The 13,172-nt window shown below is 42.1% G+C and overlaps 1 protein-coding gene across 1 annotated transcript; it reads left to right on the top strand.

Moving 5' to 3' along the window:
- Nucleotides 1–522: 522 nt before the first annotated feature.
- LOC115128886 (T-box-containing protein TBX6L-like) lies at nucleotides 523–5,228 on the top strand. The gene is made up of 8 exons (XM_029659019.2): nucleotides 523–949; nucleotides 1,249–1,351; nucleotides 2,030–2,194; nucleotides 2,882–3,028; nucleotides 3,142–3,218; nucleotides 3,305–3,384; nucleotides 3,475–3,712; nucleotides 4,063–5,228. Exons 1-8 carry the CDS (start codon nucleotides 819–821, stop codon nucleotides 4,535–4,537), a joined length of 1,416 nt encoding a protein of 471 aa, XP_029514879.2. The 5' UTR covers nucleotides 523–818; the 3' UTR covers nucleotides 4,538–5,228.
- Nucleotides 5,229–13,172: the final 7,944 nt, after the last annotated feature.

Raw genomic sequence — 13,172 nt, 5'->3', positions numbered from 1 at the left:
TTTTATTTAAATTTGCTTTTTTTTCAAAAACAAGGATATTTCTAAAAGACCCCAAACTTTTGAACGTTAGTGTATGTTTCACCATTTAGAAATGAAAGTACTTCATGTATCTAGTCCCCTCATTTGAATAAGTCATAAGTATTTGAACCTATTCACCTATAGTGCATTAAAGTAGTCAAAAGTTTAGTATTTCGTCTTATATTCTTAGCATGCAATGACTACATTAAGCTTGTGACTCTACAAACGTGTTGGCTGCATTTGCAGTTTGAAAACAAAAGGTATAGCCCTTTCTCGAAACAAAAGGTAATGTTTAGGCAGCTATCTCTGCACAACACCACAGTATGTCAACCCCCTCCATTCCCACCCCTCGCCTGATGGGGCACTTCAAAGATTAGAAACCAGGCAAAGGCCCCCCACACCACTCTGTTGTAACCACACCTACTTTATCCTCACAGGCCCTTCCCCTTCTTGGCTCACTAATGAACTCCAGAGGTCAGTCACTCTAACTCCACAAGCTGAGGATACAGATAGGAAAGTTTTGAGATCGACATTACTAAGAAGAAGAGATTGATACTACACTTTGCATAATCTAAGGGCCACCACTAAATCCACAGCCCCTCTCATAGTATTATCACGGTGATGTTGGTCTGATTCTAGCGAGATCAGTGCACAGATTTGGATAAGGAATTTGATCTTGATTTTCACTTTGACCATTGTAGTGGACTCTGCAGGCAATGCAGCATGTATCTGGTAAGCATTTATTTTTCAACCTTTACTAGATTAGTGAGTCAGTGGTCTGGCAAGAGAGCAACAGCAACATGATGACCCCGTCCCCCCTTACAGCTGACCCCTACCACCAGAGAAACGTCAGCATGACCCTGGAGAAGTCTGACCTCTGGAAGTCCTTCCACAACCTAGCAACTGAGATGATAATCACCAAACATGGCCGGTAAGATACTGTTGTTGTCAAATCAATCATCATCATCATGGCTGGTGCCATCTCCAAACAAGCCATTGACTGAGCACATCCCATGTCTCCCATATCCCATTCATTTCTGATATGTAAATTGACAAAACATAATTGAGGTGTGTGCACTGAGGAGTACATTTCTTGCAATTCTGTAGCTTTAGCAATGCAACTGTCTCTGCTGCTAGTATGCTTTTTTTCTTGTGTAAGAACGAGAGAGCACAGCGTTTTGGTCAGGAATTGAGAATATAATACCATTTGTGTGGGATTGTGTGTATCAGGAGGATGTTTCCTCACTGCAACGTCAGTCTATCTGGACTCCAACCCTATGCCAACTATGTCCTCATGGTGGATATGGTTCCTGTGGACAACTTCAGATACAGGGTAAGAACATGTCCACCTTCCTTCTATAATGCATCATATATCATGTATTATACACACATTACAATACATTTCTATTGGGAAAGGTTCTATTGATAAGCCAAACGTGTCACAATTTGGAATATAGTCAGGCATTGTTTTAAAAGGAAACAACGAGATTAAGTAAAAGACAAGCTTGCATATCAACCCCAGCAGTCAGTCTGCATACAGTCCAGACAGTGACACACTAACACCCAGCCAATCACCACACACACTGCATATCAAAGACCATTACTACTTCCTGTTTTTCTACCCCCGGCTGGAGGTCCAGCCATTTAGCACCCCACCTCCAACTCCCCCCGCTCTAATCAAAGTGAATGGGGAGCAATCACCCCTCCATGCATCCACTGGCCCTCCCCTCAGTACACTGTTGCTTTTGACCAAATGGCTCTACCGAGAGAGAGTTTTTCCTTTGTTATAGCAGTTGAAGTAAAAATGTTGGTAGATTATATGGAATGATGTACATACCTACATGATACTACTCAAGCATGCAGTGATATGCACCATAGATTCCTTACATATCTCACTGTAGAAACTGAGGGTATGTGAGTTCTTGTGGTGTCTAAATGTCGAGTCTTGTCTTGGAGTTTGTTTCACACCTGGGTAAACCACATCCCCTCCCCCTGCTCTCTGTCTCTGTAGTGGAATAAGGGCCAGTGGGACATGGCTGGGAAAGCCGAGCCCCAACTCCCATGTCGGACGTACGTACATCCGGACTCCCCCGCCCCGGGCTCCTACTGGATGAAGCAATCTGTGTCCTTCCTCAAGCTCAAACTCACCAACAATACTCTGGACCAGCACGGCCATGTAAGTAAACCCATCTCCTTCTCTACTGGATCCCCAGCCCACGCCTCACAGTCGGAGAGTATACAGTTGTACTATCGATAAACAATACAGTTAGTTTTTTAAATGTTTTTTATATATATTTTTATGGGACATATAAAGAAATACAAATTACAAATTGAACAGATACATAATTTTATCCCTCTATACTTATAGAAACCCCGTCCCTTTAACAACAAAAGCAGCATACAAAAATAAAATCCATTTACGATTGGAAATAATAATATATAAATATGCACACAAGTACACATACACAAAAATAAAAAAACATCACTATCCCTTCCTTTCCACACCCTTCCGTATCCCGTTGGCCAAAAGTCTTACTCCTGAACAATAGAAGGCAACTGTTCAAAAAAGGAAATGAAAGGCTGCCATCTCAAGAAAAAGTTATGAGTACATCCTCTGAGTGTATTTCATTTTTTCTAAGTGTAGAAAAGACATTAGATCTTTCAACCAGGATGATACAGTGGGAGGTTTGAAGGATTCCCAGTTAAGCAAGATCTGCCAGCGGGCTATAAGGGAGGCAAACGCTACAATGTCCGCTTTACTTTTAGTGAGACTAGGCAACAAAGATGGAACTCCAAATATAGCTATTAGAGGAAACAATGCTGTTAGTTCACTCCACCTGTGTTGTATCTGTTCTGTCCCCAGATCATCCTGCACTCTATGCATCACTACATCCCACGCTTCTCTGTGGTCCAGGCTGACAGTCTGTACAGTGTACGCTGGGGACACTTCCATTCCTTCTCCTTCCCTGAGACCTCCTTCACTGCAGTCACCGCCTACCAGAACACTAAGGTCCATCTACAAACTCACGTGTTAAGAACATACAAATGGCACACCCACATAATTCACTTTTCGGGAATGTGTTTAACCTAATCTGATATCTTCATCTCTACTCCTGCTTTCAGATCGCTAAACTGAAGATTGACCACAACCCCTTTGCTAAGGGATTCAAAGGGGAACACACCCGTACTCATAGCAAGAGGTACATATTATTAGAACTATAACACTTGGTGCATGTGAGAATACAAGCGATAGCATATTTATTTACATGTCATTATTTCCCCATAGGTGTCGATCCAACAAGAGTCCTGGGAATGCTACAAAGAAAGCCAAAGAAGACAACGATCCAGGAACCCAAAGTCCTCCAGGTACCAGTCAACAATATTTGACACTGTTATAATGTAAATGGTTGCCAGCCTATTGGCAGTCTCGTTGATGCAAAACCGTTTTCCCTACAGACCTCCAGACGCCAAAATTAAACTGTGAGCTAGATGAACAGAGGACGACCCTAGGAGCCACAGAGAACGTGGTTTTGGGTAAGGAGGATCTCTTGTGCCCCCGGGCCTTGAAACAGGACCCGCCCCAGAGCCACAGCCTGCACACTGAAATAATGGAGCTCCACAACCACAGACAGGAATATAGCACTGAGGAGCAGATGGTGCCTGGCCCTGCATCTATGTCCTACCAACCATGCAGGTACTGTACAACCACCAGGAACACTCACACGCTGTAAATTACACCTTGACTTCCATTGTTTTTAAAGAAACCCAAGGCTGACACACCACACTCGTTTAGAGAGTCACTCTAACAGCCTGCACACCCACATGAGAACTAACATATGCAGAAACAGCACCCGTTATGCCAATGGAACATTCAGTGACTCATGGCTATACTTAACAGGCCATCTATGATGCAGGAAGTGAACACCTCCATACTGTGCATGAAAAAGTAAAGTGACTGATTTAATTTGTGGGTTGATGTCATGATGGCAACAACAACTAGCAGTTCATATCAGTAACCCACTCCATATTTCTCATTGTCTCCAGATCGGTTGAGAATGGCAGACTTCTCTCTCCCTCCTCTATAGTGGAGGATGGTGAATGCAGGCGCAGCTATGAGTCTCACGTCCCAGATGTAGCCACTGTCCCTGGACAGAAGATTACCAGACCTGTCCTTGTCAGGGACATGGGTCACCACCACCACACCTTGGCTCCAGCCATGCCCCAGGACTACAGAGTGTCCCCGGTCCATCTGCCCATGTCCTCCAAAACCTACCCTGGGCATTTGGGTTACAGTTACCCCCTTTATGGCCACTACTCCACTGACCAGGGTATGGGTCAGTGGGCTGAGTGTGGTACTGGACAGTACTCTGGACCATACTTTCCTCACCACCGGCCCTTCCTCACCAGTCAAACAATGACCACAGACCAGGGCACCCTCCCAACTCAGTTTTTATCATCATCGCAACATAGCGGCAGAGTGGAGCTGGAGCCAGAACTTCAGTTTGGACAATCAGGCTGATCTGACAAACAGATCAGAATAGCTGACTCAGACTCACAAAGCGAAGGAGCGGGCTTTCACATTGTGAAGAAAGATACTTGGGACATTTCAGAAAAGTTTCAGAGAGGAAAAGTTGGTGATATTTGTGCATGAGGTCCAAACAAAGATATCTTAATGTGTGTTCTTTGAACTTGTTCTCTGCTATGTGTGTCAAGAGGGGTGTGTGCCATTTGCTGTTCCCAGTCTAGTCAGGCCTGCAGTCAAATTCAGCTGAAAGAGCAGAATGCTATGTCAATGCTATATACTGGACTTAATGGACTGAACCTGCTCTCCTACAGTGCTGGTGCTCCATATGAACTGCCTTTAAATGTGTGTGGACGTTCATGCTTGTATGATGCATGTAAAGTATGTGTGTTTGTGATAATTGAGATCAGAATATAACCAAATCTACTGGGTACAGACGTCAGATTAATATGTTTTGATTTAGATTTGATTGAGTTGTCAACGAAAGTGAATTCAATGTGAAATAAACAAAATATTTCACCATGTCACTGGATTTAGGTTAAAGAAATGCGAAATTCCCTTATGTTGATGACTTCCCCCCAAATCCAATCTGTTTCCACGTTGATTCAGCGTCATCACATTGAATTTTTGGTTTAAATTATGTGGGAACAATGTTGATTCAACTAGTTTTTGACCAGTGGGAAATGATGTCATGATATTCCAAAATAAATACAATTCAGAATCAACTCATATTCCCATATAGAAACATGAATCTTTATCATACATGTTGTGAATATTACAACTCTTTTCACACAAGCCATAAGTGATCCAAGGGAAGTCAATGTTTCCCAGGAGACACTGCAGGAAGAAGAGATACAGAGGGATGCAGAGGTCAGTCCTTCACTCCCACAGAAGGGAGTCATTGTCATAGGATAGTTGGCAACGCAGAGTACAGACGGACATAGAAGGGCACCAAGATTAGTCTTTACCTCTGTAAAACCTAGACCTGACAAAAGAGAGCAAGGGGGAGAGAGATGATCATAAGGCTGGCCGGGTTGTTAAGTCTGCCGCAAATATTTAACCGAGAGAGACCGTCTGCAACTAGCCGATAGGGCTTCTGGGAGCACGTTCTACACAAGGCCAGGGTCAGTGGGCCTATCATAAAGCTCCACGTCTCCTCGTCCTCCTACTGTATATACTGTGGAGATGGTTGAAATTACACCTGAGAGAAGATGAGTAAGATAGTGTTAGTTCATTCAGGAAATCAAAGTGGACATGGAGTTTATGGAAGTGGTCCAAAAATGGAAATGGATCCCAACTCTCAAAAAGTGGTCAGACCTATTTTATAATGTAAAGAGCTGCAATGCAATGAATACAATGTATTTCTATACAAACATTTAAATTAAATATTCATGAACCATTTGGAAGTTATTGTATTATATATTAGCTTCAGCTAAATTGCACAAAAGTCCTGAAAACGTATTCACAGAAGATAAACTGGGTAGAAAAGTATTATTGCCCAATTGAGAGCATCCTGTCGGGTTGTATCACCGCCAGGTACGGCAACTGCACCGCCCACAACTGCAGTGGTCTCCAGAGGGTGGTGCGGTCCACACAACGCATCACCGGGGGCAAACTACCTGCCCTCCAGGACACCTACAGCACTCGATGTCACAGGAAACCAAAAAGATCATCAAGGACACCAACCACCGGGACTGGGACAGAGACTGAAAAACAGCTTCAATCTCAAGGCCATCAGACTGTTAAACAGCCACCACTAGCACAGATAGGCGGCTGCCTACATGCAGACTTTGAAATCATTAGCCACTGTAATAAATGGAACACTAGTCTAATAATGCCACTTTAATAATGTCTACATATCTTGCATTACTCATACCGTATTCTATACTATCTATTGCATCTTAGCCAATGCCGCTCTGACATTGCTCATCCATATATTTAGAAATTATTAATTCCATTCCTTTACTTAGATTTGTGTGTATTAGGTATTTGTTGTGGAATTGTTAGATATTACTTGTTAGATATTGCTGTACTGTCAGAACTAGAAGCACAAGCATTTTGTTACACTTGCAATAACATCTGCTAACCATGTGTACTGTATGTGACCAATAAAATGTGATATGATATGATTTATTGGACTGAAGCCCATGCAAAGACTGTGAGTGACAGCTACCTGATTACAGACAATGGTTGTGATTGTCCAGGACCATTTCAAGTCTCATTGTGCCAACAAAACAATCTGTTTTAGCTGTACCTAGCCTGACAATAGCCTGAGCGGTTAAGCTCTCCGTGTGTAATCAAAACAGGCAAAAAATAGACCCCATCATTCGTTCGGTGCTTTCTGCTGCATTTGATCAAGTCAACCAAGTAGAAAATTGGATTCCTCTCCCTGGACAGGACAAATGAATGGACCAGAGTGGAGATGAGGTGACTGCTGTCCCCACTGGCTTCAAGATGTCCACCATTGTTCCTGTGCCCAAGAAAGAAAAGGTAACATAACTAACTGACTATCACCCAATAGCACTCACTTCTGTCATCATGAATTGCTTTGAGTGGCGAGTTAACTTCTTTAGGGGTAGGTGGCAGAATTTTCACGTCCGGATGAAAAGGGTGCCCAGAGTAAACTGCCTGCTACTCAGGCCCAGATGCTAGGATGTGCATATTATTAGTAGATTTGGATAGAAAACTGAAGTTTCTAAAACTGTTTAAATGATGTCTGTGAGTATAACAGAACTCATATTGCAGGCAAAAACCTGAGAAAAAATCCAACCAGGAAGTGGGAAATCTGAGGTTTGTAGGTTTTCAAGTCTTAGCCTATCCAACATACAGTGTCTATGGGGTCATATTACACTTCCTAAGGCTTCCACTATATGTCAACAGTCTTTAGAACCTTGTTTCAGGCTTCTACTGTGAAGTGGGAGAGAATGAGAGCTGATTGAGTCATGGGTCTGCCAGAAGGCCATGTGCTCAGTTAGGTGCGCGCCCGTGAGAGTTAGCTCCGTTCCCTTTAATTTCTAAAGACAAAGGAATTCTCTGGTTGAAACATTATTGAAGATTTATGATAAAAACATCCTTAAGATTGATTATATACATCGTTTGACATGTTTCTACAAACTGTAATATAACTTTTTTGACTTTGTCTGGACCTAGTGCCTGCGCATTTGGATTACTGCACTAAATGCGCAAACAAAATGAGATATTTGGACATAAATGATGGACTTTATATCGAACAAAACTAACATTTATTGTGGAACTGTGATTCATGGGAGTGCATTCTGATGAAGATCATCAAAGGTAAGTGAAAATTTACAACGCTATTTCTGACTTTTGTTGACTCCATAACATGGCGGGTATCTGTATTGCTTGTTTTGGCCTCTAAGCGCTGTACTCAGATTATTCCATGGTGTGCTTTTTCCGTAATGGTTTTTTGAAATCTGACACAGCGGTTGCATTAAGGAGAAGTACATCTTTAATTCCATGCATGACAGTTGTATTTTCATCAACATTTATGATGAGTATTTCTGCAAATTGACGTGGCTCTCTGCACTTTCACCGGATGTTTTGGAGGCAAAACATAACAACACACCAATGTAAACAGAGATTTTTGGATATAAATATGAACTTTATTGAACAAAACATATATGTATTGTGTCACATGAAGTCCTATGAGTGCCATCTGATGAAGATCATCAAAGGTTAGTGATTAATTTTATCTCTATTTCTGCTTTTTGTGACTCCTCTCTTTGGCTGGAAAAATGGCTGTGGTTTATTGTGACTAGGTACTGACCTAACATAATCGCATGGTATGCTTTTGTTGTAAAGCTTTTTTGAAATCTGACACAGCGGTTGCATTAAGGAGAAGTATATCTTTAATTCCATGCATAACAGTTGTATTTTCATCAACATTTATGATGAGTATTTCTGTAAATTGACGAGGCTCTCTGCACTTTCACCGGATATTTTGGAGGCAAATCATAACAATGCGCCAATGTAAAGAGATTTTTGCATATAAATATTAACTTTATCGAACAAAACATACATGTATTAGCGTCCCACGTACCCTAGAGAGGTTAAGGAAGGATCATATCACCTCCACCTTACCTGACACCCTAGACCCACTTACATTTGCATACCGCCCCAATAGATCCACAGACGATGCCACATACTCTGACAGAGCTCCAGAATTCCTCTGTGGAGATGGGAGAACCTTCCAGAAGACAACCATCTCTTCAGCTCTCCACCAATCAGGCCTTTATGGCACAAGACAGCCTGCTTGGAGTTTGCCAAAAGGGTCACGTCTGGAGGAAACCTGGAACCATCCCTACGGTTAACTATGGTGGTGGCAGCATCATACTGTGCGGATGTTGTTCAGCGGCAGGGACTGGGAGACTTGTCAGGATCGAGGAAAAGATGAACCGAGCAAAATACAGAGAGATCATTGAGGAAAACCTGCTCCAAAGCGCTCAGGACCTCAGACTGGGGGCGAAGGTTCACCTTCCAACAGGACATACCCAAGAAGACTCAAGGCTGTAATCGCTGCCAAAGGTACTTAGTATAGGGTGTGAATAGTAATGGTTTTTTTTATACATTTGCGGAAAATTCTAAAAACGTGTTTTTGCTTTGTCAATATGGGGTATTGTGTGTAGATTGATCAGGGAAAAAAATGTCATCCATTTTAGAATAAGGCTGAAACTTAATCAAATGTGGAAAAAGTCCAAGGGTTTGAATACTTTCTGAATGCACTGTATATAGCCTTGTTATTGTTATTTTATTGTGATTTTACAGACTGTAAAATACCCATCACTAGCAGCCCATCACCCAGTACCCTGCCCTGAACTGTCATTAACTGGCTACCACCACATTACTCAACCCTCCAACTTAGAAGCTGCTGCCCTATGTACATAGACATGGACCACTGGTTACTTTAATAATGGAACACTGGTCACTTGAATAATGTTCACATACTGTTTTGTCATTTCATATGTATATACTGTATTCTACTCTACTTTAATGAATACACAACTGACATTGCTCATCCTAATATTTATACATTTCTTAATTTGAGTGTATTGTTGTGAATTGTTAGATACTACTGCACTGTTGGAGCTAGGAACACAATCATTTTGCCACACCCACATTAACATCTGTTAAATATGTGTATGTGACCAATGCAATTTGATTTGATTTGAGAGAGTATGAAGGCAGGGGTGAGGAAAGGACATCAAAACATAGGCGAGACATACAACAAAGAGTTACCTTCCTTTGTTTGAAGGTGAATAAAGTGTTTCCTCTCTCTCTGTCTCTCTCTCTCTCACACACACACACACACACACACACACACACACACACACACTAAGCCCAAAGCAGATGGGATGGCGTATCACTGTAGAATGATGTGGTAGCCATGCTGGTTAAGTGTGCCTTGAATTTTAAATAAATCACAGACAGTGTCACCAGGAAGGCAACCCACACCATAACACCTCCTCCTCCATTCTTTACGGTGGGAAATACACATGCAGAGATCATCAGTTCACCCACACCGCGTCTCACAAAGACACGGCGGTTGGAACCAAAAATCTCAAATTTGGACTCCAGACCAAAGGACAAATTTGCACCGGTCTAATGTCCTTTACTCTTGTTTCTTGGCCCAAGCAAGTCTCTTCTTCTTATTGGTGTCTAGTACTGGTTTCTTTGCAGCAATTCGACCATGAAGCCCTGATTCACACAGTCTCCTCTGAACAGTTGATGTTTAGATGTATCTGTTCCTTGAACTCTGTGAAGCATTTATCTGTTCTTGAAATGTTCCGTATTGACTGGCCTTCATGTCTTAAAGTAATGATGGACTGTCGTTTCTCTTTGCTTATTTGAGCTGTTCTTGACATACTATGGACTTATTTTACCAAATAGGGCTATCTTCTGTATACCACCCCTACCTTGTCACAACACAACTGATTGGCTCAAACGCATTAAGAAGGAAATAAATTCCACAAATTAACATTTAACAAGGCACACCTGTTAATTGAAATGCATTCCAGGTGACTACCTCATGAAGCTGGTTGAGAGAATGCCAAGAGTGTGCAAAGCTGTCATCAAGGCAAAGGGTGGCTACTTTGAAGAATCTCAAATATAAAACATACGTTGATTTGTTTAACACTTTTTTGATTACTGCATGATTCCATATCTGCTATTTCAAAGTTGTGATGTCTTCACTATTATTCTACAATGTAGAAAATAGTCCAAATAACAAAAACTCTGGGTAGGTGTGTCCAAACGTTTGACCGGTAGTGTACATACACACATGAACCTATATGGACTGCCATACAGTTGCATCCTGCTCCACTATTGTAGAGGGGATAGAGCCTGCAATCTCTTTCACAGCTCCCAGGGCAGCACTCATCACTATGGGCTACACACTCCAACATGGCAGCCACCAACAGTTAGCTGGAGGTTAGCTGGTAATGGAGAAAGGCCTGCATCAACCTGGTGCTTTACAGCCTGAGGAGAGGTTGACCATCAACCACAGCCTGATTCATTTAAGGAATTACCACAGAAGCCACTGCTAGTCCAAAGGAATACATTGACTTAGCCTTTAATGACTCCAATTTAATGTGGCGGAGAGCCATACTCCTAAGGAGAGAGAGAGAGCAGAGAGGTGAGGCACTTTGTTTGGAAAACGAAATAAGACAGACAGAACAATGATGCAGAACAGGACATTGAATATGTTTGCACGTGCACAGTATTCTGTAGCTCATATCCCATTTAAGGTCTTATTCAGGATAAGTTCTTTACATGCACCCTTGATGTCCAGCTCATGAGTATCCCTGTAGCCATGAATAAACAGAATATTCCTCATTTAAATTAATATGGGTTAAATGAATAGTAACTGAAATCTGGACACTGACTGTAGGCCTCTACTCTCTCACAGGTAGTGTAATATAATATTAATTATGCATTTGTAGAAGTGAAATTATAGAACAAATGTTAATTTTGTCTTTGGGACAGGAGTGGAGAAATAGGATTTATTTCTTACAGCATCTCTTGAGAAAATGTGAATGTGCGTGTAACATGTAACACTGTTACGCAAGCAGACAGTATTTCAACCACATAAAATATGCAAACAAGACAAACTGAAGTCTGAAATCAGAAATGTATTTCATCGTTTTCTCAGCTTTTCATTTCCTTAAAACCGGGGAAACTGATGACATTTGGACATTTTGCACAGGAACAATCTTTCCATTTTTTGGAGTTATTGTGTTTTCTCGCAGGTTCCTAAATGAAACAGACAACTTTACAGGTGTAGATGAAAACAATATCGCTTATCACCCATGAAATTCGAAACTGAGCATGTGCAGACCTCAAAGAAAGAAAAAAAAGTAAACAGGATAAGCTGTTGACATGCCACAATACCCATTCTAAGATCAGCATATTCCAGACATCTTATCCAGGTTTCTCATAACCGGGATGCAAGCTTTTACGTGTTATTGTAAACGGGACAAGATGTTTATATGCCTCAACTCAAAAACAGATGACTTGAGTATCCCGAATAATAAGGAGATATTGGTGTGCATGTAGACGTGATCATTGATGCTGAAGAGGTCAATGATGCAGGTTGGCGTAGACTGCAGTGGACTGTTTCAGCTTCTTGGTGGCAACGGCGAGAATGTGGAGTAGTCTACATGCACCTGCTTGGCTGGGGAAGGACAGCGGGTAGAGACCCATACAATTAAACGGGGCCCATTCCTGTAAACGGAAGGCGCAAAAGGGGAGGATGGGGAGAGGCACACAGCTGCTTCCATTTGGCACAAAACAACACCCTCTTGTGGGTAATCACTTTTCCTGTAGTCCTGAGGTACGTGTATGCAGTTAAATCTAGAACATAGTAGGCTACTGTACCATTTGTTTCAGAAGCATATGGGCCCAGAGACAGTTACATAATGGCCTTATTTATATCGCCGCCAGTGCAGTGACACTTTGTCCGCGAGACACCCGGTGGCAGTGGTAACCCCAGAGTTGGCCGCAGTCGAGCGCTCATATGCACCTGTTCTTGTGTATCATTGTGAGCATCTGTATCCCCCCAGTCTGCCTGGTGGCAGTGTCTGGAGATGTCATACGCCGAGCTCAAAGAGTAGACAATATCGCTTACTACCTAGGCTGCTAGAAGCAGAGGCTCTTCATTCAGTGTAGTATGGGTTTCTAGTTCAAGGAGTCAGCCACAGATAGGGAGAGATACCGGAAGAATAGACATAGATGCAGATGTCACCTCCAGTTGTATAATTTAATCTCCAAAGACCATACAATATGTATTTATTAAGGATCCCCATTACTCTTTCTGGGGTCCAGCTAAATTAAGGAAGTTATACAATTCGGATGGCATGTGGCTTGTTGGACATTCTTCCCAAACAGCCTGGTGGAGGCTGGATGCCATCTGGTTTGCATACCAACAGGCCAGAGAAGCATTGCCCTCCATCCCATCTCCTTTCCCCTCCTCCAGCACAGACCACACTCTCTTCTTTCTCACCAAGAAGACCTCACAAATACCTGTCAAAATAGTTTGGAGACTGTAAAACTAAGCTGGTATTAAATCAACTGAGCATTGCTTACCCAAAGTGTACCCTATTCAACTGAAACCTTA

The sequence above is a fragment of the Oncorhynchus nerka genome, linkage group LG4 (assembly GCF_034236695.1).
Source record: "Oncorhynchus nerka isolate Pitt River linkage group LG4, Oner_Uvic_2.0, whole genome shotgun sequence".
NCBI classification, from domain to species: Eukaryota; Metazoa; Chordata; class Actinopteri; order Salmoniformes; family Salmonidae; genus Oncorhynchus; species Oncorhynchus nerka.
The sequence above is the reverse complement of the archived record's forward strand: the minus strand, read 5'-3'. Positions and strand labels throughout refer to the sequence as shown.

Excerpts from the sequence above, each read along its gene's own strand:
- LOC115128886 (XM_029659019.2), top strand. The coding sequence starts at position 819 with ATGATGACCCCGTCCCCCCTTACAGCTGACCCCTACCACCAGAGAAAC. Across the intron at positions 1,352-2,029 it reads TGGACAACTTCAGATACAGG|TGGAATAAGGGCCAGTGGGA; the intron begins GTAAGAACATGT and ends CTGTCTCTGTAG. Across the intron at positions 3,029-3,141 it reads CCGCCTACCAGAACACTAAG|ATCGCTAAACTGAAGATTGA; the intron begins GTCCATCTACAA and ends TCCTGCTTTCAG.